This window comes from Rhinatrema bivittatum, chromosome 15 (genome assembly GCF_901001135.1).
Source record: "Rhinatrema bivittatum chromosome 15, aRhiBiv1.1, whole genome shotgun sequence".
NCBI classification, from domain to species: domain Eukaryota; kingdom Metazoa; phylum Chordata; class Amphibia; order Gymnophiona; family Rhinatrematidae; genus Rhinatrema; species Rhinatrema bivittatum.
In genome coordinates, this window is record NC_042629.1 from 79,789,929 (window position 1) to 79,816,947 (window position 27,019).

Genomic DNA, 27,019 nt, shown 5'->3' on the forward strand with positions numbered 1-27,019 from the left:
TGTGCGGATCCTCTCAGACAATGCTACCACGGTGGCATACATCAATCGGTAAGGGGGAATGAAGAGTCGACATGTCTCTCGGGAGACGGACAAGCTCATGATATGGGCGGAGCTTCACCTCATGCATCTGGCGGCTTCTCACATAGCGGGAGTAGACAATGCTCAAGCGGATTTCTTAAGCTGGCAGATGTTGGATCCCGGAGAGTGGGAGCTATCCGAAGAAGCAATGTCACTTCTGATCGGGAGGTGGGGGTCTCCCCACCTCGACTTGATGGCCACTCTAAGGAATGCGAAGGCGCCCCGCTTTTTCAGTCGCAGATGGGAACACGGGGCGGAAGGGGTAGATGCTCTGGTACTGCCCTGACCTCACAAAGTTCTGCTTTACGTATTTCCCCCATGGCCTCTGGTGGGGAAGGTTCTATGGAGAATAGAAGTTCACCGCGGAGCAGTGATTCTGGTGGTACCAGAGTGGCCAAGAAGGCCGTGGTTTGCAGATCTGGTGAATCTAGCAGTGGATGGTCCAATTTGTCTGGGACATCTTCCTCGACTCCTTTGTCAGGGTCCCGTATTTTTCGACCAGGCAGATTGCTTCTGTCTTGCGGCCTGGCTTTTGAGAGAAGAAGGCTGAGAAAAAGAGGCTATCCAGAGGAAGTCATTTCCACGCTTTTGCAGGCCAGGAAGACTTCCACCTCAATTTCTTATATGCGAATATGGAAGGTTTTTGATTCCTGGTGTGTCTCCGGGAGAATTGCTCCTCGTCGTGCATCTGTGGCTCAGATTCTCTCTTTCCTGCAGAGCGGGCTCGGCAAGGGTTTGGCTTACAATTCTCTTCGGGTTCAGATAGCGGCCCCACCCTTGGGCGTTTGGATGGAACACCTCTAGCTTCACATCTGGACATTGTCCGCTTTTTGAAAGGTGTCAAACACCTGAGACCTTCGGTCCGTGCACTGTGTCCTTCATGGAATTTGAATTTGGTACTAAGGGCTTTGGGTGGTCCACCTTTTGAGCCGCTGAAGCATTCTATGCTCAAGGATTTAACTCTGAAGACTGTGTTTCTCGTGTCCATTTCTTCAGCTCGCAGAATATTGGAACTGCAAGCTTTGTCTTGTAGGAAAACCCTATCTGCGCTTCATAGGTAAGAAAATTATTCCTTACCTGCTAATTTTCGTTCCTGTAGTACCAAGGATCAGTCCAGACAGTGGGTTATCTCCCCCTTCCAGCAGATGGAGTCAAATAGAACTTTGAAGGATGCTTCCTTATAAGGTAGTGCACCCTCTACTAATCCTCAGTATGGAGTATATCAAAGCAAAGAGGAAAATCAGGATGGATCAAGAACAATAGAATTAAGTAACAAATAATGTGTAAAAGGCACAAAACAATGTCAAACAACAAACTTGCAGAATAAACCATTATCCAGCCAAAGGAAAAAAGGCACTGAAGAATCATTTGAGCAGAGAGGCAATCCCAAACCCAATAAACAGCCAGGGAGGGTGTCTGGACTGATCCTTGGTACTACAGGAACGAAAATTAGCAGGTAAGGAATAATTTTCTTTTCCCTGTACGTACCAGGATCAGTCCAGACAGTGGGATGTACCAAAGCTTCCCTACGTAGGGTGGGCCCCGGAAAGCCCTGCTCGAATGACCCTAGAGCCAAAAGTAGGCGACTGTGTGTGTGAACGATAATGACAAGCAAAGGTATATAACGATTTCCAAGTTGCCACTCGACAAATCTCCTGGAATGAGACAGATTGCATCTCCGCCCAGGAAGCAGCCTGAGCTCGAAGAGAATGGGCCTTGACACCCGCAGGAGGTTGTCGACCCGCTCCAATGTAGGCCACTAAGATCGCCTCCTTCAGCCAGCGAGCAATAGTTTGACGCCTTGGCCCCCTTCCTCGGACCATGCCAGAGAACAAAAAGATGGTCCGACAAGCGAAAATCATTAGTGACTTCTAGATAGCGAATGAGGATACGCTTGACATCTAGCTTGCGTAGATCCGCCGATGCGTCCGCTGAGAAGGACGGAAGCTCTACCGTCTGATTCAAGTGGAACTTGGAAACCACCTTGGGCAGAAAAGCAGGCACAGTGAGAGCAAGGAAACTCTGAATCCGTAAAACGAAGGTAGGGCTCTCTGCACAAGAGTGCTTGAAGCTCCGAGATTCTGCGGGCAGAACAGATAGCTACCAGGAAAACCATCTTGAGAGTGATATCCTTGAGGGTCACGGAATGCATGGGTTCAAAGGGTGGACCGACCATGATTCGGAGAATGAGACTGAGACTCCACGAAGGATAAAGAGCGTGGACCGGGGGTTTCACATGCTTCACCCCCCTGAGGAATCGGATGATATCCGGGTGAGTGGAGAGGGAAGTTCCCTCTCGTTGATGAAGTAGAGAGCCTAGGGCAAAGACGTGCACTCTCAGCGAGTTGTAGGCCAGACCCTTGACCAGTCCCTGTTGAAGAAAAGATAGGATCTGAGCCACCGAGGCGGTCCGTGGCGACACAGGTATGGAGGCACACCAGTTCTCAAAAACTTTCCATACCCTGATATAGGAGATGGAGGTAGACGTCTTTCTAGCCTTGAGGAGGGTCGAGATAACAGCCTCTGGGTATCCACGCCATCTCAGCCGGCGCCTCTCAAAAGCCAGGCCGCAAGACAGAAGCGATCGGCCTGGGCGAAAGATACCGGACCCTGATGCAACAAGCGTGGAAGGTGACCCAGACGAAGAGGTCCATCCACTGCGAAGTTGATCAAGTCTGCAAACCACGGACGACAGGGCCATTCCGGCGCCACCAGCATTACCGGACCCTGGTAGGACTCTATTCTCCAGAGAACCTTGCCCACCAGAGGCCAAGGGGGAAACACGTAGAGGAGAACGTGACGGGGCCAGGGGAGGACTAAGGCATCCACTCCCTTCTACACCGTACTCTCTTCTGCGACTGAAGAACAGAGCTGCCTTGGCATTCCGACAGGTTGCCATTAGATCCAGATAGGGGATCCCCCATCTGTGGAACAGGAGATTCACCGCCTCCTCTGAGAGTTCCGACTCTCCGGGATTTAGATGTTGACGACTGAGAAAGTCGGCTTGAACGTTGTCTATGCCTGCGATGTGGGAAGCCGCTAGGTGGGAGACATGAGTCTCCGCCCACGCCATCAACCTGTCTGTCTCCCAAGAGACATGCCGGCTCCTCGTGCCCCCTTGGCGATTGATGTAGGCCACAGTGGTCGCATTGTCAGAGTATTCGGACTGTGCGATGATGGACGAGAGGTAGGAAGCGTTTCAATGCCAGACGCACTGCTCTGGTCTCCAAGCGATTGATCGGCCAAGTTGCTTGGGATGGCGTCCACTTCCCTTGCGCAGAACTCATCTGACACACCGCTCCCCAGCCAGAGAGACTGGCATCCGTCGTGACTATTACCCATTTCGGGATGTCCAAAGGAACACCCTGGAGAAGATGCGACAGGTTGAACCACCACGAGAGACTGTCCTTGGCTCCCTGCGGGAGAGGAAGGATGGCTTGGAAGTCCCGAGACACCGGCTTCCAGTGGGAGAGCAAGGCGCGCTGTAAGGGACGCATATGTGCAAACACCCAGGGGACCAGATCGATGGTGGAAGCCATGGATCGCAGGACCTGGAGATAATCCCACGCTGTTGGAAGCGAAAGACCGATGAATCGCTGTATCTGAACTATGAGTGTATGAGCCCTGTCCGGGGGCAGAGACACCTTGCCCAGCGCTGTGTCGAAATGTGCCCCCAGGAAGTCCAGAGACTGAGATGGAGAAAGGCTGCTCTTGGTGAAGTTGACCACCCAACCGAGGGAGTGAAGAAGCGTCAAATCCTTGTCAACCGCCCGGTGGCACTGGGCTGAGGACTTTGCCCGAATGAGCCAGTCGTCCAGGTATGGGTGCACCAAGACTCCCTCCCTCCGGAGAGCGGCAGCTACTACTATCTATCATCACCTTGATGAAGGTTCGAGAAGCGGTCGCAAGACCAAAGGGTAGAGCCTGGAACTGGAAATGCTGTCCCAGAATCTTAAATCGCAGAAAATGCTGATGCGCTTGGAGGATGGGAATGTGTAGATAAGCTTCCATCAGATCCAGGGAGGCCAAAAATTCTCCAGAGTGTACCGCCGCTATCACGAAGCGCAAGGTTTCCATCCGAAAGTGAGGAATCTTGAGGGCCCTGTTGACCATCTTGAGATCCAAGATCAGGCAGAAGGAACCTTCCTTCTTGGGGACTACGATGTATACCGAATAATGTCCCTGGCCTACTTCCAGGGGGGGGACCGGATGAATCGCTCCGAGAGCCAGAAGCCTGTCGAGTGTCTGCTGGACTATGAGTTGTTTCTGGACTGGGCCACATGGAGAGAAGAGGAAACTGTCTCTTAGCGGCCGAGCAAATTCTAACGCGTAGCCGTGTCTTAGAATATACAGGACCCACTGATCTGATGTTGACCCACTCCTCATAGAAAAGGGAGAGACGTCCCCCTATCCTGGGGATCGGGGAGTGGGCCGGCATAGCTTCATTGTGAAGACTTGGAGGACGTCCCCTGGGCCAGACCAGAGTGGGGCAGTCTTCGGGCACGAAAGGACCGAGTCCAGGATTGAGATCGAGAGGATGGCTGACGAGGAGCTGCAGTCCTTGCCTGGCGGAAACGACGCTGATTCCTGAATCGGCTTCTAGTGGAATTAAAAGACCTAGAAGAACGAGGGCGATCCTCTGGCAGTTTGTGTACCTTATTCTTTCCGAGGGACTTGATAATCTGGTCCAGATCCTCCCCAAATAGTAGCTTGCCCTTGAAGGGTAGGGATCCCAGCTGTGACTTGGAAGAAGAATCTGCCGACCAGTTGCGAAGCCAGAGGAGGCGTCTAGCCGAGACTGCAGAAACCATAGATCTGGCCAATACTCTCAGAATGTCATATAGAGCGTCTGCTCCATATGCTATGATGGCCTCCAGGTGGTCTGCCTGAAGTTCTTCCTCAGGAGGCAACTCCTGGGAGCTGAGCAGCTGTTGAAGCCAGTGGAGGCCTGCACGCTGAGCGAAGGAACTACAAATGGCCGCCCGGACCCCCATGGCGGACACCTCGAAAACTCTCTTAAGATAAACTTCCAGCTTTCGATCTTGAAGATCTCGCAAGGCTGCACCACCCGATATTGGAATGGTAGTTCTTTTCGTCACCGCTGAGACTGCAGAATCTACTTTGGGAACCTAAGAAGCTCCAGGAAATCATCCGGGAGAGGATATAGCTTATTCATGGCTCTGCCGACCTTGAGGGAGGTCTCCGGAGAATCCCATTCCCTGGATAACAGTTGAAGGAATGTGGGATGGGAAGGAAAGGACCTACACGGCGGACGTAGACCAGCCAGAAGGGGGTCCCCTTTCTTCGCTGGTGGATTAGGCTCAGGCGGGTCCTGAGGGGCCTCAATGTCAAATTCCTGTAGGATATGTGGAATGAGGGGGTCTAGCTCATCCCTCTGGAAGATCCGCAGGACTCTAGGATCATCCTCTTCCAATTGAGCCGTAATTGAAGGTTCATCCGTATTCGGGTCCTGCTGAGGAACAGACCCCTCCCCCCCGCAGAGGGGTGTACTAAACGGACCCTTGGAGCGCTTGAGGTGGTCGGAGATACCCCTGGTCCAGGGACCGCTGACCCTTGGGCACTCCCCACGGTCTGGGCATTTCCCAAGACCTCAGTGGAATCAGCCATTCTGGGTACCTTAGGAGGAGGAGGTCCCGCCAAAAATTCCTGGTGCATTCTGGTCAGGTAAGCACTGTGAAGCAGTGGAACAAAATCCGTGGAAAACAGAGGTGGCCCTGATGGAGGAAGAGTGGGACGATCCCCTGACAGAGGAAAAGGCTCCAGAGGTGGAACGGGTGTCAAAACCGGCGGCTGAGATGAAAAAGGAGCGTCCTGCTCTTCTCCTGTTAGCGCCGGAGCAGCCGAGTCTGGAGACAAAATGGCCACCGTTCCCGCGGTCAGTGTGATCGGGGCCAGCCCCTGAGCGTCGAGGCACGCCAGAAGACGAGAACCAGAGCGGTCCGGCGGTTGAGAGGGTCCCTCCCCACCAGGGAGGCAAGCTGAGCAAATCCCCTCGCGGGAGAGCCTAGACCAGGGCTCTCCACAAGCGCAGCACCTGGACGAACGAGGCATGGGGAACCCCGATGGAGCCGCAAGGGAACCAGCTGTTCTTAATGTGAGAAACAGGCAAAGTTTAAAGCTGCGGGGAAAACCTCTGCTTCAGCCTGTTCTTCCTCACGCTCACCAGGTTCGTGGCTGTAAGAAGCGGGTAATAGCCTCTGCTTCAGTCCTGCTATCTCTCTATCTCTCAGCGACCCACAGATAGAGGCACAGAGGAATAACGCCTCTCTGTGCCGGCTGCCCCGAGGAAAACGGCGTCTCAGGGGCAGCGGGTCGGATAGCAGCCACAGGGGGAGAGGTCGGCACCACCGACTTGCACCCCGGAGAGAGGAAATAACCTGTGAAAAGGAAATAAAAACAAATTTACACTGGGGAAGAGCTGCAAATAGTACTGCCTGCAAGCTATAGAATGCTCCCACTAAAACAGGAGCGGAAGCTACAGGAAAGCTCTCCAAATAATTCCCTCAGAAAATTCAAAATTCAAAGATTTTTTTTTTTTTTTTTTTTTAATTAGACTTGATCCATTCAAAAGAAAGGAAAGCTGAGGAAAATAGAGAAAATTCCTAAAGGAAAATTAGTTTCTTACCTGATAATTTTCGTTCCTGTAGTACCAAGGATCAGTCCAGGACACCTGGGTTGTGACTCCGCACCAGTAGGTGGAGACAGAGCAAAACTTGTGGGTGTGAGTCATATATGACCCTGTGCCAGCCACAGCCCCTCAGTCTTACGTAATGTCAAAGTAGCATCTCAACCAAGTTACAAAACCCCAAAACATACTACCAATTCAAAATCAAACCACCCGAACTCCAGGCGGAACCGGGAGAGCTAAACAAGCGATCAGCAAAACTGAACTACGAAAATTAATGAGCGGACTCTCCGTTACTTCAGCGAAGCCCTGCGGGCGGGATCCTGGACTGATCCTTGGTACTACAGGAACGAAAATTATCAGGTAAGAAACTAATTTTCCTTTCCCTGTACGTACCAGGATCAGTCCAGGACACCTGGGATGTACCAGAGCTAAGTTACCGAGGGTGGGAAGCAGAGAGTCCGGCTCGGAGCACCCTCTCTCCAAAACTCCCGGCATCTGTAGCCCGGACATCCATCCGGTAGTGCCGGATAAAGGCATGTAAAGATTTCCAGGTAGCCGCCCTACAAATCTCTTGAGGCGACACCTGAGAAGCTTCTGCCCAAGACGCAGCCTGAGAACGAGCCGAGTGAGCCCGAAGACCCACTGGAAGCGGTTTTCCCCGCAAAAAATACGCCGAACCAATGGCCTCCTTGAGCCAACGGACGATCGTCGTGCGGGAAGCAGCGGCCCCTTTCTTCGGACCAGAGAACAAAAACGAACAGATGGTCCGTTACCCGGAACGGATTAGTAACCTCCAACGGATTAGTAACCTCCAAGTAACGAAGAAGGGACTTCCGCACGTCCAGCTTCCGCAGTTCCCTAGAATGGGGATCGGTGGACTCCCCTACCGCAAAGGCCGGGAACTCCACTGACTGATTGACGTGGAAAGACGAAACCAGGCCTGCAACTCCGAAAAACGCCATGCCGAGGCGATTGCCACCAAAAAACACTGTCTTCAACGTAAAGTCCTTAGTAGTCGCACGCCTCAAGGGCTCGGACGGGGCCGAGCCTAAGGCGGATAGAACCCTGTTAAGATTCCAAGACGGACGCAAAGGAGGACGGAGACGTTTGGCCCCCCCGAAGGAAACGGGAGATATCCGGATGTAGGGCCAGAGAGGTTCCACGAACCTTACCCCGCAAACAACCAAGCGCCGCTACCTGGACCCGTAACGAACTGCACGCCCTTGGCTAGACCGGCCTGGAGAAACGTTAGGATAACCGGAACCGAAGCGGAAGTGGGATCCACTCCCCGCGACACGCACCAATCTTCAAACACCTCCCAGACCCGGACATAAGCTAGGGACGTAGACTGCTTCCTGGACGTCAGCAATGTGGCTATCGCCGCATCTGAGTAACCTTTTCTCTAACAGCGATTCCTCTCAAAATCCACGCCGCGAGACAGAAGTGATCCGCATCCTCCAAACAAACGGGACCCTGACGCAGGAGCCCCGCGAACGAGATCTGCGAACCACGGCCGACGAGGCCACTCCGGAGCCATCAAGATCACATTGTAAGGATGCAACTCTATACGTCGTAGAATCTTGCCTATCATCGGCCACGGGGGAACACGTACAGCAGTACGTCCGTCGGCCACGGAAGCACCAGCGCATCGACGCCCTCTGCTCCTCGTTCCCGACGCCAACTGTAAAATCGCGGGGCCTTTCGTGTTGTGCCACGTGGCCATCAGATCCATGTGGGGAACTCCCCACGTCCGGCAGATGAGACGAAACGCTTCGTCCGCCAACTCCCACTCCCCGGGATCGAGGCGGTGACGGCTGAGAAAAAAAAAAATCCGTCTGGACAATGTCGACCTCTGCAATGTGGGAGGCTGCGATGTTGCCGAGAGTGTGTTCTGACCAGGCCATGTTGCCGAGAGTGTGTTCTGACCAGGCCATCAGGAGCTGCGCCTCCACCGCCACTTGAGGACTCCTTGTCCCTCCTTGACGATTGATGTAGGCCACGGTGGTCGCGTGGTCCGATAACACTCGGACCGCCTGTCCCCTTGCCAACAGCAAGAAAGCCTTCAGCGCCAGACGGACCGCTCTGGTCTCTAGACGGTTGACGCTGACCACAGGCCTTGGACTGACCTCCCTCGGCAAAAACTGCTCCCCAGCCGGAAAGACTGGTGTCCGTGGTCACCACCGTCCAATCGGGTACCACCAGGGACACCCCACAGGACAGATGCTTGGAATCGAGCCACCAACGGAGACTGGATCTCGCCTGTCCCTCGAGTGGAAGAGGCAGGAAGAACTCCTCCGAGACAGGCTTCCATCGGGATAGTAAAGACGACTGCAACGGCCGCAGATGAGCGAACGCCCCAGGGAACCAGTGCGAGTGTTGAAGCCATGGAGCCCAGAACCGTCAGGTAATCGCTGACTCGAGGAGTGTGAAGAGACAGTAACCTCCGGACCTGAGACTGCAGCTTGCACCTGCATTCCTGGGAGAGGAACACTTTGCCCTGTTTCGTGACGAAGACAGCTCCCAGGTATTCTAGGGTCCGGTTCGGAACTAGCTGACTCTTTGCAAAATTGATTACCCAGCCTCGAGACTGCACAACCTGTAGGACTCTGGTTACTGCCCACTGGCACTGTTCCTCGGACTTTGCGCGAATCAATATCGTCCAGGTAAGGATGAACCAGGAAGCCTGCGCGCCGCCGCTGCGCCACTACCACCATCACTTTCGTGAACTGGCGAGGAGCCGTCGCGAGACCAACCGGCAGCGCCCGGAACTGATAATGCCGCCCCAGGATGCAGAACCGCAGGAACTGCTGGAACGCCGGCCGAATGCCCACGTGAAGGTACGCCTCTGTGAGATCTAGGGAAGCCAGGAATTTGCCCGGCCGCACTGAAGCAATGACCGAACGAATTGTTTCCATCTTGAAGTGAGGGACACGTAGACATCTGTTCACGCCTTTGAGGTCCAGGATCGGTCTGGACGTGCCGTCCTTCTTTGGTACGATGAAGTAAATGGAGTAACGGCCTTCTCCGTGCTGATGGCTTGGGACTGGAACCAAAGCTCCTAAGCTTTCCAAGCGTCGGATGGTGCCTAGCACCGCATCCTACTTCTCCGGAGCCTTGCAAGGGGAGATGAGGAACTTGGCCGCCGGGGTACGAAAGAAATCCAACGCGTAACCGTGTTCTCTCACATCGAGGACCCACTGTTCCGACGTCACCCTGGCCCATTCCTCGAGAAACAACGTTAGCCGCGCCCCGACATTTGGGGTCATGCGCCGAGGTTGCGGCGAGGAACGGGCTGACCGCACTTCATTGGGAAGCCTTGGGACCCCCTCCGGTCAGGGCTCCCCCTGGTCTACCGAACCGCTTCCCCCGAAAGGACTGCTGCCACTGAGGAGTCCGTGAGGAAGAAGATCGATACGAAGGTCCTGAGGAACGAGGGGGACGCGACTTCCTGGAACCGCGGAACCGGGGTCTGGAGGAAAACGAGGACCGCGCTCTGAACCTATCCTCGGGCAGTTTGAAGGCCCTGTTCTCCCCCGGGGACACCATCAGGTCATCTAAGTCCTTGCCGAACAACAATTTCCCTCTGAACGGCCGGGCTCCGAGGTGAGCTTTAGATGAGCCATCCGCTGCCCAGTTCCGCAGCCACAAGAGACGACGTACCGAGACGGCCGCCACCATGGACCTGGCAGAGGTACGCAATAGATCAGGGAGGGCATCCGCTCCGTATGCTATCGCTGTCTCTAAACGATCAGCCTGCGACGCCTCTTCCGGTGACAGACCAGCGTTCGCCTGCAGGACCTGGGCTCATCGCATCGCGAAGTTAGTGCAGATAGCGGCCCGCACCCCCTGGGCGGACATCTCGAAATCTTCTGAAGCTGCACTTCCAGCTTCCTGTCCTGGATGTCCCTGAGAGCCGTCGCTCCCGTGACCGGAATGGTGGACCTCTTCGTCACCGCCGAGACTGCAGAGTCCACTTTTGGAAGTCTGAGCAGCTCCAGCGCGTCCTCCGGGAGCGGATAAAGCTTATCCGTGGCCTTACTGACCTTCAATCCCAGCTCCAGCGTATCCCATTCTTTAAACAAATTATCGATGAGAAGTGAAAAGGAAACGCCACCGCCGGTCCCGTGAGACCGAGGAGAACCGAGACCCTGTTGGCCTCCTGCCGGACCACCACCGGCGGAGCCTCGATTCCTAGTTCCTGGAGGATGGCCGGGATTAAGGGGAACAGTTCTTCACTTCGGAATAGGCGGACCCCCTTGGGATCATCCCCGTCCGCCGGCTGTGCTCCTTTGCCCCCACCGGGCTGAGAGGAGCCGTCCCCCGCCATCTCCTCGGCCCCCCTCGGGGGCTCCTCTGAGAAATCCGTGTCCGTCGCGGAGGAAAGTTCCGAATCGGACTCCTGTGGGGCGCCCCGCGGAGGCCGCCTCCCCCGTGGGGCTGTCGGAACCCCCCGACATCCTTAGCCTTCCGCTGCTTCGGGGCGCGCTTACCGGGGCCCCCCCAGGGGCTTCCTTGTGTTTGCGCTTGCTACGCTTGCATTTAAGCACCTTACGCAAAAGCAGCGCAAAAACATCTGAAAACGAACCCGATTCGGAGGAATCGTCTCCGGAGCCCTCCCGAGATCGAGACCCCCCCGGAGCGACCCCCCCCCCGTCAGGCCCCAACTATGGGGAAAACGTGGGAGGCAAGGCCGCGGTCCCTACCGGTTTCCGCGCGATTTCTTAGCCTGTGGCCAAGATGGCCGCCACTCCCGCGCTTAGCGGGAAGAGGTCCTGCTGCCTCTCAGCTGAGGCACCGCCGCGCTTCGGCGATCGCGAGGCCCGGGAACGGGCCCCCCGAGGCACCCCCGACGATCCTTCTTCGCCCGGAACGCAAGAAAAAAACACAGGCCGTCCCTCGAGAGCCGCGCGCGCGCCGAGCCACAGGCCCGGCACGAAGAACCACGCGGCATGGCGGCGAAACGCGGCGAGACTGAGGCGCAACGCGGCTGACAGGCCGAGAAAAAGAAAAATCAAATCCGCGCCAGCCCCCCCGCGATCGGCGCCTCCCCCCCGACTGACCGGAGCGGCAGCGCTAGAGAAAACAGAGAGCCGGCACAAGAAATAAAAGCAAACCTGTTTTTTTTTTTTTTTTTTTTAAACTTCACGCTGTCCACGGTCCTGGAGCCCTGTTGCAGGAGGGGTGAGTGAACCGGGCTCCCCGGTGTCACCCCTTGCGCTGCTACTAGAAAGCCGGGTCCTCGACCCTAGCAGCGGCCTCAACCAGGGGGGGGTGGTCCCCTCAGAACCTCGCAACCCCCCTGGGAGGCAGGGCGGACAGGACTTCACTCACTAAAAATACAACTTTAAAAGGAAAATCCAAAGAAAAACCTGACTAACTAACAGAATCAGTGCAGGCAGAGGCTGTGACTGCACCTGCACCACCTACTGGAGACAGAGTAAGACTGAGGGGCTGTGGCTGGCACAGGGTCATATATGACTCACACCCACAAGTTTTGCTCTGTCTCCACCTACTGGTGCGGAGTCACAACCCAGGTGTCCTGGACTGATCCTGGTACGTACAGGGAAAATAGCTTTCTAGTCATCTCAGTGGGGAACAAAAGCTACTACTGTCATCTGTTGGAGTCAAGAGAATACTGAGGGCTAGTAGAGGGTGCATTACCTTATAAGGAAGCATCCTTCAAAGTTCTCTCTGACTCCATCTGCTGGAAGGGGGAGATAACCCACTGTCTGGACTGATCCTGGTACGTACAGGGAATCGGGGGTCACCCTGACCACAGTGCCATCTTTCCTCCCGAAGGTGGAGGAGTATCTTCGTTTCATCTCAATCAGTCGGTGGAGCTTCCAGCCTTCCAAGAGGACGACGCCAGAGAACTATAGCAGCTCGATGTTAAGCGAGCACTCCTTCGTTACCTGGAGGTCACTAACGATTTCCGTCTTTCCAGACCATCTGTTTGTTCTCTGGAGTGGCCCCAAGAAAGTCTTAGAGGCCTGCTGACCTACTATTGCTCACTGGTTGAAGGACGCCATTGTTGCCTCGTATATCAGATCAGGTAAGCCCCCTCCGGATGGTATTAAAGCGCATTCACTCCATTCTCACGCGACTTCCTGGGCGGAAAGTCAGGCGGTGTCCCCTCAAGAAATTTGCAGAGCGACTACATGGAAGTCACTACATACCTTTACGTGTCATTATCGTCTTAATCTAAGACCTCTGGCGTTGGGTTCGTTTGGCGACCAGGTCATTCGAGCAGGGCTATCGAGGGCCCACCCTATGTAGAGAAGCTTTGGTACATCCCATGGTCTGGACTGATCCGGGTACGTACAGGGAAATGAAAATTATTCCTTACCTGCTAATTTTCGATCCTGTGGTACCGCGGATCAGTCCAGATGCCCACCCACACATTTTTCGATAGCACATTTTCTGTTCCAATATCTTGCTTTTCCTCTGCACAGTTAGCCTGTTCTTTGGGGTATTTTGAGGTTGCAAGATTTTTCTCGAAGGCTTCGGTATTTTGCATTTGCAAGTTTTAGGATACTTGCATTTTGCAAGTTTTAGGATACAAACTATATACAAACTATATACAAACTATATACAGGTTGCCTTAATGGCAACCTGTATATAGTTCCCTATTTGGCAACCTGTATATAGTTCCCTATTTGGTTGGGAGTTTTTTGCTTGATCCATTCATCAGTTCTGAGTTTTTTGTTCCGCTTTGATATTCTTAATACTGATGGACGCAGAGGGTGCTCTCGGGTAATTCCGAGCGCCTCACAAGTTTTTCTTCTGTCTCCATCTGCTGGAATGGGGATATAACCCATGGTCTGGACTGATCCGTGGTACTACAGGAAAGAAAATTAGCAGGTAAGAATAATTTTCTTATGTGTTTTTACCCCCCCATGCTCTCTTACCCCACACTCTCATCCTCCTGTCGCGCCATCTTGTCCCTCCATGCGTAGAGCAGTCGAGTGGCTGTGAGCTGCTGAGTGTTGAAGTGCTTCTTCTGCTTCCTGCAGAGCTCCAAGTAGGAGTCCTCAGTGAAAATAGGTTTAATGTATCTCTAGACAAGAGTTGGAGAAACACGATTGAAAACGTATCAGAGGAAGAGAGAGATCAGGTGAAATACCAGGAAAGGGAGAGCATCATCACTATTGAGTCTTCCACAGAATGAATTACCTTTAGGCAAATGTCTCTGCTCTTCTGCCACACCATCCGCAGCATGTTAGCCTGTCCTTTCCCCGCCTCCAGAAATTCCATGCGCATCTTATCATAAATGTAGAGCAGGAAGTGAGTATCCGCTCGTGCATATGCCATCATTTCTTCCGGTAGTGGGCTACAAACAAATCACATTTTTAGACTCTCTTTGCGCTTGTCCAGCAGTCTCTCTCAATAACATCTTTCACTCCTTTTCAACTGTAGCTGTAGAATAACTACCATTTTAAGAAATGCTGCAAAGGTGCTGTCATGCGATAAACATCCAGCGACAAGCCAAACAAACTTCTTTCATGCAAGAGCACATTTTCAAAAGTGCAACAATGCAAGGGGCAATGAATTACAGCACTCTCTCTTATCACCCCGGGAATCACCCTGGGGAACCATACCCCAGTTCTTACCGGATTCTCCAGTCAGCCAATTGGTAATGTTTATCAGATTCCACACCACAGTAGAGTTTCAGAAGATGATCCAGTGAGTGGCGACCCAAGTTCAGCGCACGGGCGGCTTGATGTGTGTCAAACAGATTTACCAGGTATAGTCCAAAGTCTTTTTGTAGCCACTCTATGTCTGAATCAGCCCCATGCAAAACCTGTGAGAAATATCAGCAACATCAGCACACATGATAGCAATGGGGATGTGCCACCAGCACAGGTAAATGCTCACAGAGGCAGAGAATGAGAAAAACAGTACTGGGGGATGGGTGAGAATTGCACTGTAGAATAAACAACTATGATGCTGAAAAAGCTGGGAGACTGATAAGGATAAATCCAAAATGCAAAAGGAGCAAAAAACCTGCACTTGAGCAAGTACAACCACAACAATAGTGCAAGTGAAGATTAGAGTCCCAAAAACGTTCAAAGGGTATGTATTTTATTGACACATCAATATGCGGCAACTCCACTGACTTAAAACAACATCCTTTTCACAGGCTTTTGACACGGACCTGTGTTTCGCCGAGGCTGCGTCGGGAGGGACATGGGGTTTCAAAGAGAATCTGCAAATACAAGTACAGACAGAAACGGGACTATAGTAAACAATGGACTTATCAGCCAACCAGTACTATTACAGAGAATAACATACCTTAATGTAAATAATTCCAAAGGTGGCAGGGAGTGCGTCTAACCACTCGCTTTGACAGGCATTTAAACACAGCAAAAATTGGTGCAAAAGGGGAACCGATTGCGAGACTTCAATGGACCAACAATCACAACACTCTGTTAAGCACAAGCGCCAATCATAATCAGACAAACAGGTGCCATTCGAGTTCTCTATTGAGACCCGTCGGTGTTACAGTCTTCAACATGTAAATCCATCTCTGTTCCTTTCTACCCAGGTGTTCTGAGTAATCACCACCCTGTGAAGGGCGCATGACCACCTCCAACACGAAGAAGAAAAGATCAGAGATGGAGTGTGACAGTTGTGCACAGTGTTCTACTAAGGGCCCATTCTCCCGGGAGTTCCTAATATTCGAACAATGTTCAATGATACGGGTCTTCACCATCCTAGTGGTTTTGCCTACATACAGTAACGAACATGGACATTTGATGGCATATACTACCCCTTGTGTGGTACAGTCTGACACAGTACGTAAATGAATCTTAGTTTTTGTTGAAGGATTCTCAAAGGATGTCAACATATGAGTATGACAGCACATTGTGCAATGTCCCCATGGTCTGTGTATGCCTGCCAGAACAGAATGAGAATTGCCAGTAGTGAATTCGGTGTGCACTAGTCTATCCCTTAGGTTCCTACCCCTACGATATGTGAACCTTAGTGAACACTGAAACACACGTTGTAAAGACAATGATTGCCAGTGCTTTCGAACAATGTCAGTTATCGCCCTACTTAAAGTAGAGAAAGGTAGTATGCAATTAATCACCTTATCTGCCTGCTGAGTAGGAGGAAGAAATAGCAGATCACAATTCACATAAAGGATTCACAAAAGGATGTTGTTTTAAGTCAGTGGAGTTGCTGCATATTGATGTGTCAATAAAATACATACCCTTTGATGAACGTTTTTGGGACTCTAATCTTCACTTGCACTATTGTTGTGGTTAGACTGATAAGGATCCCATATATATATTACTTAGCTAACCTTCACCACATTTGGGTCCGTGAAACTCTCATTCAGGATGTACAGATCATTGCGCAGCTCCAGCGTGTCAATAACGAAGTCCTCCATCCGCGTTGAGACCTGCATCAGGCAAGTGAGGCCCAAGAAGCTGCGGTAGGAGTGATGCTGGAAGATGTAACAGATCAAACTATCAAACTAGAAAGTAACAAATCACCAAGCCTGGATGGTATTCATCCCAGAGCTCTAAAAAAAACCTCAAACACAAAATAGCAACTTGTTACTAGTAATCTACAACCTATCAATTAATTTACTTGTTATATACCACCAAATCAGATATATCTGCCCAAGGCGGGGAAACATCATATAAAAACCAATTTTAACAAACACTTTAAAACAAAATTAAAAAGTTTCCACCCTGCCCAATCCCAAAAGCCCTTATACAGAAATGCCTGATACAAAACCTCCCAATCAACCTGACCCAGGGCGAAAACAAACAACTCCCTCCATAGTGACCTTCAAATTCCTTTATTCTCCAGACACTCTCCTTACTCATGTGGGAAACAGCCAGTATTTCCCTTTTTTCCTAAATGCCAAACAGTAGATTGCAGGTGCACCTCCAGCTACCAAAAACGCTCTCCTGTGATTAATGGCCTTTCATATTTCCCTCCTTTGGGGGGGGGGGGGTGTTAAAAGAATGCCCTATTCACTGTATATACATTTCGCCCAGGGACTAAACCCTTAAAAAAAAAACTGGCTCCCATAGGGAATCAGTGTAGCTGACAGCAAAGGGATCGTAATACCTATGTGGACAACCAGAGACCACCCTTGTGGCCATATTGAGAACAATCTGTAAACTCTGAATGCTTTAATTCAGCAACCCTACAACATTACAGTAATCCAAAAAAAGGTAAAAATAGGTCTGATTCACTGTCTGAAAAGAACAAATTGGAGAGTGGCCAATAAATGGAGAAATTACTTACCTGATAATTTCGCTTTCCTTAGTGTAGACAGATGTTCTCCTGCCAGCAGATGGAGACTGAGTCAGATTTCAAAGTTGACGTCACCCTACATACACCCCTGACTGACCTCAGCCATTCAGTATTCTCTTCAAAAACCACTGTAGACATACTCTTGAAAAAAACTTGATTAAAAATATGATTAAAAACAGATAATCGTAACTGTACTCAACCAATCACACACACTGAACCCCAGTAAAAATATATAGATAATCCTGATCTAGGGACTGGATGACAGTTTATCCGTAATCTCTTGGAATTGATATCCATCCACGGGAGAATCCTTAGCACAGTTTCTGGGCAGCCATGGGCACATGCTAATTCCATCTATCTACACTATAGGAAAACAAAATTATCATATAAATTATTTTGCCATTTGCTTGTGTGTAGCCAGATGGACTTAGGGTCAATGGGATGTACAAAAGCTACTCCCGATTGGGGCGGGAAGCTGCCCTCGTCCGATTACCACTGCCTTTGCAAAGACTGAGTCCTCTCGGGCCTGTACGTCTAGGCGATAGAACCTGTAGAAGGTGTGCAAGGACGACCAAGTCGCCAATTGGAGATATTGACAGGAGACAATAGTCTAGCTTCCACCCATGAGATCGCCTGAGCCCTAGAGGAATGAGCTCTACTCTGAGAAGGTAATGGCTTTCCTGCCTCCACATAGGCTCCCCGTGACCACCTCCTTAATCCAGCAAGCTATGGTAGCCCATGAAGCTGGTTCGCCCTGCTTCCTTCCACCGTGAAGGACAAACAGGCGGTTCGTTTTTCGGACTGCTTCTGAAACTTCTAGATACCGTGCCAAAAATCTACTGACATTCAAATAACGGAGGCGGTGGTTTTCTTCTGTGTCATTGTGCTTATCCGGGGATGGCAATGAAATGGACTGATTCAAATCAAACTCCGAGACTATCTTGGGCAAGAAGGATGGAACAGTACGAAGCTGTAATGCTCCTGGACTCATCTGGAGGAACGGTTCCCAAGACAACGCCTGCAGTTCAGAGATGCGACATGCCAAGCATATCACCACCAGGAACACTGTTTTCAAGGTTAATAAATGCAAGGAAAGACTGCACAGTTGCTGAAAGGATGGCCCTGCCAAAAATTCCAATATTAGGTTAAGATTCCACAAGGGAACTGGCCACCGTAGGGGTGGCTGGAGGTGCTTCACCCCTTTCAGAAATTGGGTGACATACAGATGAGCCAATAGGCGGGTTCCGTTCACCTTACTCCGAAACAGGAGTTGGCTGCTACAGCGAACTTCAAGGAATTAAGAGTCAAGCCTTTATTCAAGCTGTCCTGTAAAAATTCCAGAATTAGTGGGATTTTGACCGCCCAAGGGGGACACACCACGTTCCTTGCACAAAGCCTCAAATACTCTCCAGATCTGCACATAAGCTAGGGATGTAAAGAATGTTCGAGCGTGGAGTAAGGTGGCAATTACTGCCACAGAATATCCTTGCTTCATCAGGTGAGCCCTCTCAAAGGCCAGACCATAATATAGAAGAGTCAGATCCTCGTGAAGGACCAGTCCCTGCTGCAGCAGGTCCCTGTGTGGTGGGAGGCACAGGGGGATCTCCACCAGAAGTCTCCACATGTCCACATACCACAGATGCCTGGGCCAATCTGGAGCTACTAGGAGGACTAATTTCCTGTAGTGCTCGATTCTGCGAATGACCCTGCCCAGCAAGGTCCATGGAGGGAAGGCATATAGCAACTCTTCTTCCGGCCAGGTCTGAACGAGAGCGATCCATCCCCAGGGACCACTGCTAATCTCTTCTGCGACTGAAGAATTGGGGCGCCTTCGCATTGTCAGATGCAGCCAGCAGGTTGATGGACAGGAGACCCCAGTGATTTACTATCAGCTGAAAGGCTTTGGCAGACTACACCCAATCTCCTGGATCCAGATTCTCCCTGCTCAGAAATTTTGCTCTGATGTTTTTTTCCTGTGATGTGAGAAGCTGAGCTCATCTGTAGATATATTTCTGCGCATTCCATATGGAGATCTATCTCCTGTGACACTTACTGACTCTTGGTTCCACCCTGGCGGTTGATGTTGCGAGGTCAGACATTACGCGGACTGCTTGACCCTGAAGTCTGTGGCTGAATTGTAGACATGCCAATCTGACTGCCCGGGCTTCCAGGCGGTTGATGTTCCAGAGGGCTCTTCCTTGGTCCAACGTCCCTGGGCTGTCAGTTCCTGACAGTGAGCTCCCCGGCCACAGAGGCTTGCATCTGTTACGAGGACCAGCCAGTTCTGGGAGGACAGATGTACACCTCTGCTAAGATGAGCTTCCTGCAACCACCACTGGAGCAGAGAGCATACTCCCATTGGTATGTAGAGGCGAATTGAATAGCCTTGAGACTGCGGGTTCCAACATGAAAGTAGTGAGCGTTGATGTGGTCACATGTGTGCCCTCGCCCACGGCACTACTTCCAGGGTTGCCATCATCAAACCGAGAACTTGGAGATAACTCCATACCTTTGGGCGTATCGTGCTCATCAACTGACGCACCTGGGATATCAACTTCCTTATCCATGTGGTCAGAAGGAAGACCTTGCTCTGCTTGGTGTTGAACCGGACTCCCAGATATTCCAAGGACTGGGAGGGCTTGAGACTGCTTTTGTCCAGGTTTTCAACCCAGCCGAGTTCCTGAAGCAAGGAGGTCACCCTGTTAGTCACCCAACTATTTTCCGCAGACTTGGCCCGGATCAACCAGTCGTCCAAGTACGGGTGCACCAGGATTCCCTATTTTCTAAATGCTGCCGCTATGACAGTCATATCTTGGAAAATGTTCTGGGGATGGAGGCTAGGCCAAAGGGCAGTGCCCGGAACTGATAATGGCAACCCAGTACTGCAAAGTGTAGGAAACTGTGTTCTTGATGGATTGGAATATGTAGGTAGGCCTCGGTTAGTTCCAGCGAGGTTAAGAACTCTCCCAATTGTATGGCCATTATCACAGAGCATAGGGTTTCCATGCGAAAATGATTCACTTGTAGCTGTAGGTTGATGCTCTTGAGGTCCAGGATAAGACGAAAGGAACCTTCCTTCTTGGGTATGATGAAAAAGATGGAATAATGCCCCGTATTTTCCTGGGGCGCAGGTACTGGGATTATAGCCCTCATCTTGAGGAGCCTTAACATGGTAGTCTCCATTGCCTGCTTCTTGTCCTGGGAGTGGCAAGGAGACATCATGAATATGCCCAAGGAGTACTGTGAAATTCCAGTACATATCCTTCTCGTATTACCTCCAGTACCCATTTGTCTGAAGTGATCTCAACCCACCGCTGGTAGAAGAGGGACAGTCGACCCTATCTCCTCGTTCCAAGGGTAGGTCGGTAAAACCTCATTGGTGGGTTTGGAACGAGCCTTAACCCGAGACTGCCCCTATCTTTGGCTGTTGACTACAAAAGGACTGAGACATCCCAAAAGACCGAGACACCTGAAATGTCAAATTTCTGTAGGGGCAAAAGCGTTGGGAGCCCCTGGATTGACCCCTCATATGTGAGGGGTGCTGAGACTGCTTTCTCTGATCTGGTAGCCCCATTTACTGGCCAGCTTTTCCAATTTGCTTCCGAAAAGGAGTGATCCTTTAAAGGGCATCTTTGTAAGATTTGCCTTGGAGGTTGCATCTGCTGACCAATTCTGCAGCCATAGCTGTCTTCTGGCCACCACCACTGAGGTCACTCCTCTGGCTGAAGTACAGACTAAATCCCATCCAGCATCAGTTAAAAAGGTGGTGGTTTCCAGAACCCTTCTGGGATTCACCCCCCGAGTCATCCACCTCCTGAGAAAGGAGTAGGCACGAACGAGCTATTAGGGCACAACAAGAAGGAATCTGTAAGGTTGTTGCTACTGCGTCAAAGGCCTGTTTAAGGCTGGACTCCATCCGTCTATCATGCGCATCCTTTAAGGCTGCTCCTCCCTCCACTGGTATAGTTGTTCACTTAGAGATGGCACTGACCAGTGCATCCACTTTAGGAAAAAACAAATGCTCTCTCACTGCCGGATCCAGTGGGTATAGAGCTTCTAATGCTCGTCCCCCTTTAAAACTTGCATCTGGGGCATTCCATTCCAGGTTAATCAACTCCTAGATGGTGTCCAGTACTGGAAAATAGGCTTTCCCTAGGGAAATCAGAATGGGATTCTTCTTTGGTTCCATCACAGATTCCGCCCCAGGAACACCCAGCACCTTCAGGGTCTGGGAAACCAGGGCCGGCAAAACCATAACGTGGTGCAATATAGTTCTAAACCAGGGGAAATCTCCCCATCTTCCAAGGAATATATATTCTCTTCACCCGTGCTGTCTGGGTCCCTGCCAGGGATACCCTTGGTGAGGCAAGGCATGCCTAGAGGTCTGCCATTAGGACTGGGAGAGGGAGGGCTTATCGGCTGAGGTTGCATCTAGACAGGGGAAGTGAGGTAGCAGACCACCTGTATGAAGGCTTGTAGGCCCTGGAAGAATTCCACCCAGAAGGTAGCCGGGTTCATGCTAGCCTAGGAGGTACTGGTGTAGGTGCTGCTGAATTTCCCTCTCCCACAGATTACTCAGTCTTGGAGGTAGTCAGATCTGGGGTACTACCAGTTAAGACTGTGGCTAATGCATCCTCTGAATGGGAGGAGCTGGGTTTAGCAAAGTCCGGGGAGGCCAACTCTCCCTGGGCTTCCTCACAGGACTGACATAAGTTGGAATCCAGGTCAGACTGTGAAACTCTAATATGACAAGCAGCGCAGAGAGAAAGGTGCTTATGTTTTTGGTTGCCAGAGACACTGGTGCCAGTAATATGTGCGTTCTGTTGGCTCGTGCTTAAAATTTTATGTGCACAGATTTTGTGCGCTTAGGCGGGACGCGGCGAGGCAAAGGCTGATGATACTCTTCTGACAACAGATTCCATCTGGTTAACAACGCCTTCTGTAAAGGATGCATGTGAGCAAAGGCCCATGGAACCAAGTCCAACATGGAAGCCATAGAGCCCAGAACCGTAGATAATCCCAGACCTTCGGCACTGGCAGCTGGAGCAGATGCTGCTCTTGCAACTTCAACACTTTGTCTGCAGTCAGAAAAACCCTGCCTTTCTGGGTACTGAACCGGGCTCCCAGATACGGGGGACCAGATGACTCTTTGCTGCGTTTATCACCCAACCCAGAGAACTCAATCGGAGCATCACACACCGTACAGAGCAACCTCAATCTTCCTCAGTCTTTGCCTGGATGAGCCAATCATCCAGATATGAGTGAACTAAAAACCCCTCTCGTCTTAAGGCTGCCACCAACCACCACCTTTGTGAAGTTTTGGGGCGCTGAATAAACTTCTGATAGTCTCTTCGAAAGGGAATATGGAGGTAGGCCTCTTTTAGGTACAATGATGCCAAGAAATCTTCTCTGCGGACAGCTGCTATCATCGTGCGTAACGTCTCCATCCAAAAATGTGGAACTCATAAGGCTACATTCACTGTTTGCAAGTGCAGAATGGGCCGAAAGCAGTATCTCCTCTGACCCTGTTTAGCCAATGGGACCGGCACACTATGGCGTCCAACATTTGCAACCTTTGCAGAGTCCCCTTTACTGCTTCCTGTTTGCTTCAAGACATGCAGTGGGGGCTCTAGAAAGCCTCCCTGACAGGGTACGAAAATTCTAACGCGTAACCGTCCCTTACCACTTCCAGAACCTATTGATCCATGGTAATCCTGGCCCATTCCCCGTAAAAGCAGGACAATCTGCCCCTTACTGGCTCCACAGAGAAAAGGGGGCCTCTGGCAACATTGGACTGACTTTCTGCCATTGGTCCCCTGACCGGCACAGTCTCTGGAGGATCTTCGGTTCCCTCGAAAAGACTGCTGCCTGCCCAGATTCTGCTTTGGGCCCCGACACAGAGCAAGTCAGCTGACCAGTTGCGCAACCATAACAGTCTGCAAGATGCCACAGTGGAGACCAAGCTTCTGGCCGAAGTCCGAACCATGTCATAGAGCACATCTGCCACATAAGCCACACCAGCTTCAAGCTGAGCAGACTGCATGGCACTAAATGCTCCAGACAAATCCTGCTCCTAAGCTTTCTGAACCCAGCACAGACAGGTCCCTCTGCATCGTACTGCCACAAATTGCCACCCTTAGGCTCAAGGCCGAAGCTTCAAACATCCGCTTTAACAATTTCCAATTTACAGTCCTGCATACATCCTTCAGACCGGCAGAACCTGCAACTGGGAATGTCGTCTTAGTAACGGCGGATACAGCTGCAACCACATTTGGAACCCTCAGGAGATCCAGAACATAAGATATGCCATACTGGGTCAGACCAAGGGTCCATCAAGCCCAGTATCCTGTTTCTAACAGTGGCCAATCCAAGCCACAAGTACCTGGCAAGTACCCAAACATTAGATAGATCACAAGCTACTATTGATTATTAATTACCATAATAGCAGTTTATGGATTTATCCTCTAGGAACTTATCCAAACCTTTTTTAAACCCAGTTACACTAACTGCTGTAACCACATCCTCTGGCAATGAATTCCAGAGCTTAACTATGCATTGAGGGAAAAATACTTTTCTTCGATTTGTTTTAAATGAGCTACTTGCTAACTTCATGGAGTGCCCCATGGTCCTTCCATTATCTGAGCGAGTAAATAACCGATTTACATTAACCTCTTCAAATCCTCTCATGATTTTGTAGTCTTCTATCATATCTCCTTCAGTCGTCTCTTCTCCAAACTGAACAGCCCTTTAGTCTTTCCTCATAGGACAGCCGTTCCAGGCCCTTTATCATTTTGGTCGCCCTTCTCTGCATTTTCTCCAGTGAAGCTATATCCTTTTTGAGATGTGGTGACCAGAACTGCACACAGTATTCAAGGAGCGGTCTCACCATGGAGCGATACAGAGGCATTATGACATCCTCAGTTTTATTTTCCATTCCTTTCTTAATTCCTAACATAGTTTGCTTTTTTGATCGCCACAGCACACTGAGCCGATGATTTCAATGTATTATCCTCTATGATGCCTAGATCTCTTTCCTGGGTGGTAACTCCTAAGATAGAACCTCACATTATGTAACTACAGCAAGGGTTATTTTTCCTTTTATGCATCACTTTGCACTTGTCAATCTGCCATTTGGAAGCTCAGTCTTCCAGTCTTGCAAGGTCCTCCAGCAATTCATCACAATCCACTTGAGATTTAACTACTCTGCATAATTGTGTCATCCACAAATTTGATTACCTCACTCGTTGTACCCCTTTCCAGATCATTTATATATATATTAAAAAGCACCGGTCCGAGTACAGATCCATAAGGCTTTCCATTGTTTACCTTTTTCCACTGTGAAAACTGACCATTTAAACCTACTCTGTTTCCTGTCTTTTAACCAACTTGCAATCAACAAAAAGACATCATCATTACCCCGTGCCTTTTAAATTTTCTTAGCAGCCTTTCATGTGGGACTTTGTCGAACTCCTTCTGAAAATCCAAATACACCACATCTACCAGTTCACCTTTGTCCACATGTTTATTCACCCCTTCAAAAAAATGTAGGCGATTTGTGAGGCAAGACTTCCCTTGGGTAAATCCATGCTGGCTATGTCCCATCAAACCATGTCTTTCTAAATGTTTTGTGATTTTATTCTTTGTAACAGTTTCCATGACGTTTTCTTGGCACTGAAGTCAGGCTCACCGGACTATAGTTTTCCAGATCACCCCTGGATCCCTTTCTAAATATCGGGGTTACAATGGCCATCTTCCAATCTTCAGGTACATTGGATGATTTTAATGATAGTTACAAACCTTTGCTAAATAGGTCTGAAATGGAGAAATTACTTACCTGATAATTTCGTTTTCCTTAGTGTATTGGGGGTTAGGAGCTTGGCCTTCAGGCAGTTGGCAGGCCATGTCAGAGGGCTAAAATCTATCACCACGTCTAACTGTCTTTTCCTTGGGCCTACGCTTAGTGCAGAGAAAATGTCATGCTCCGACCGCAGCAGGCTTAGCAAATAAACAGCCTTCCTCTGTCACTAGCTAACAGGAAATCAGTCTGCAGTAAACATATCTAGTGCAAGCTTTTGCAGCCCCAGAACAGTTCATGACCTACTTGCCTTTATGTGGTTTTCACACCTAAATAGCTCAGTACAATTGCCTCACGACCAGCTAATGACCTCCCCCCTCCCTGCCTGCAGACTGACCGCTTGCACCTACTGCCCACTTGCGCCTACTTAGTAAAAGGTCAGCACAAACATTTATGGTGGAAAACATTGTAGCAGCAAAATATGTGACGTATGTATCCTATACAATGCTATGAAATCATTTACAATAAAAGGGCAGGCTTCTCAGAAGCCGGGAGCACGCTTCAACATGAATACTGTCTGAGGTGTCTTCATTGCTGTTGCTACAAGTGTAGAAGATGGACTCAGGACCAATGGGTATAGTGTACTCCTGCTAGCAGTTGGAGACAGATCAGATTTCAATCTGACGTCAGCCTCTAGTACATATACCCCTGCAGGACGTGCAGCTCTTCAGTATTCTCCTCGAAAAGCTTTGTGGATATATGTGTGACTGACTAATTAACTTATTAATTTGGTTAACTTGAATAACTTCATTTATTTATTTATTTATTTAACATTTTTCTATACCGACCTTCAAGGTTGAATACCATATCAGGTCGGTTTACATCGAACAGGGGTAGATCAGTATAACGTAACATAACATAAGGAGCAAATTTTGTGGTAAGAGACAAGAGCAGAGAAGCAAAAAGTTACATAATAACAAGGACCTTGAACTTGGAAGCTGGTTCAGCTGGAAAAAGAGAAGCCTTAAGAAGGTATTAAATTAAGTACATTGTGATATGTCCAAACTAGTAAATGAGGTGAATATTGGCGGGGCGAAGTTCCATATTCAAAAGCTGAGTAGTTATCTAGTGAAAGTTTGATGGATCAGGGAAGGCTTGTAAGAAGAGCCAAGTTTTGAGTTTTTTTTTAAATGTAGTTAGGCACGGTTCCATTCTGAGTTCTGAGGGGAGGTTGTTCCAGATGGATGGACCTGCTGTAGAAAAAGCTCGGTCCCTGGTAGAGATGAGTCGTGTGGCTTTAGATGGTGGGGCTTGTAGAGTTCCTTTGTAGGTTTCCCTCATTGGTCTGTTGGAAGTGTGGAGTTTGAGTGGGAATTCGAGGTCGAGATGGAGGAGGTTATGAATTGATTTGTGGATTAGAGTTAGCGATTTGTGTAGAGCCCTGTAACTGACTGGTAACCAGTGTAGATTACGGAGGATGGGCGTAATATGGTCTCTCTGGTTGGTGCTTGTCAAAATTCTTGCTGCAGCGTTCTGTATCATCTGTAAGGGCTTGGTTGTAGAGCTTGGTAGGCCGGTGAGGAGAGCGCTGCAGTAGTCAATTTTGGCAAATATTAGAGATTGGAGAACAGTCCTAAAGTCATGAAAATATAGGAGAGGTTTGAGTCTTTTTAACACCTGAAGTCTGTAGAAGCACTCTTTAGTTGTGGTTTTGATCATATTCTTTAGGTTAAGACGGTTGTCTATAATTACTCCAAGGTCTCTCACATGAGAGTGGGTGAGAAGGTGTTTGTGATGAATCTGAGATGAGAGGTTTTCTTGGTTGGAGGGAATGAATAGGAGTTCAGTCTTAGATGCATTGATGACCAGATTTAGACTGTTGAGGAGATTAGTGATGGCTTGTAAGCTGTTGTTCCAGAGTGCGAGGGATTTGTTAATAGATTCTGTTATGGGAATCAAAATCTGAACATCGTCTGCGTAGATGTAGTGAATGAGGTTAAGACTAGTTAACAGTTGGCAAAGGGGAAGGAGGTAGATATTGAAAAGGGTAGGTGATAGGGATGAACCTTGTGGTACGCCAAGAGCGGAATTTGTAGATGGTGATTCCTTATTGTTGATTTTGACTTTAAAACTCCTGTTACTGAGGAACGACTTGAACCAATTGTGGACTGTTCCCGAGATGCCTATGTCTGAAAGGCGATTCAAGAGGATGAGGTGGTTGA

The 27,019-nt window shown here is 50.0% G+C and overlaps 1 protein-coding gene across 1 annotated transcript in view; it reads right to left on the minus strand.

Moving 5' to 3' along the window:
- Window positions 1-27,019, minus strand: part of EXOSC10 (exosome component 10) — a 154,729-nt gene that overhangs the window by 53,275 nt on the left and 74,435 nt on the right. Inside the window, exons 9-12 of the mRNA XM_029579128.1 lie at window positions 16,035-16,178; window positions 14,338-14,528; window positions 13,901-14,057; window positions 13,636-13,784 (exon numbers count right to left, since the gene is read on the minus strand). Coding sequence (XP_029434988.1) covers window positions 13,636-13,784; window positions 13,901-14,057; window positions 14,338-14,528; window positions 16,035-16,178 — 641 coding nt within the window. The remainder of the gene's footprint in view (window positions 1-13,635; window positions 13,785-13,900; window positions 14,058-14,337; window positions 14,529-16,034; window positions 16,179-27,019) is intronic.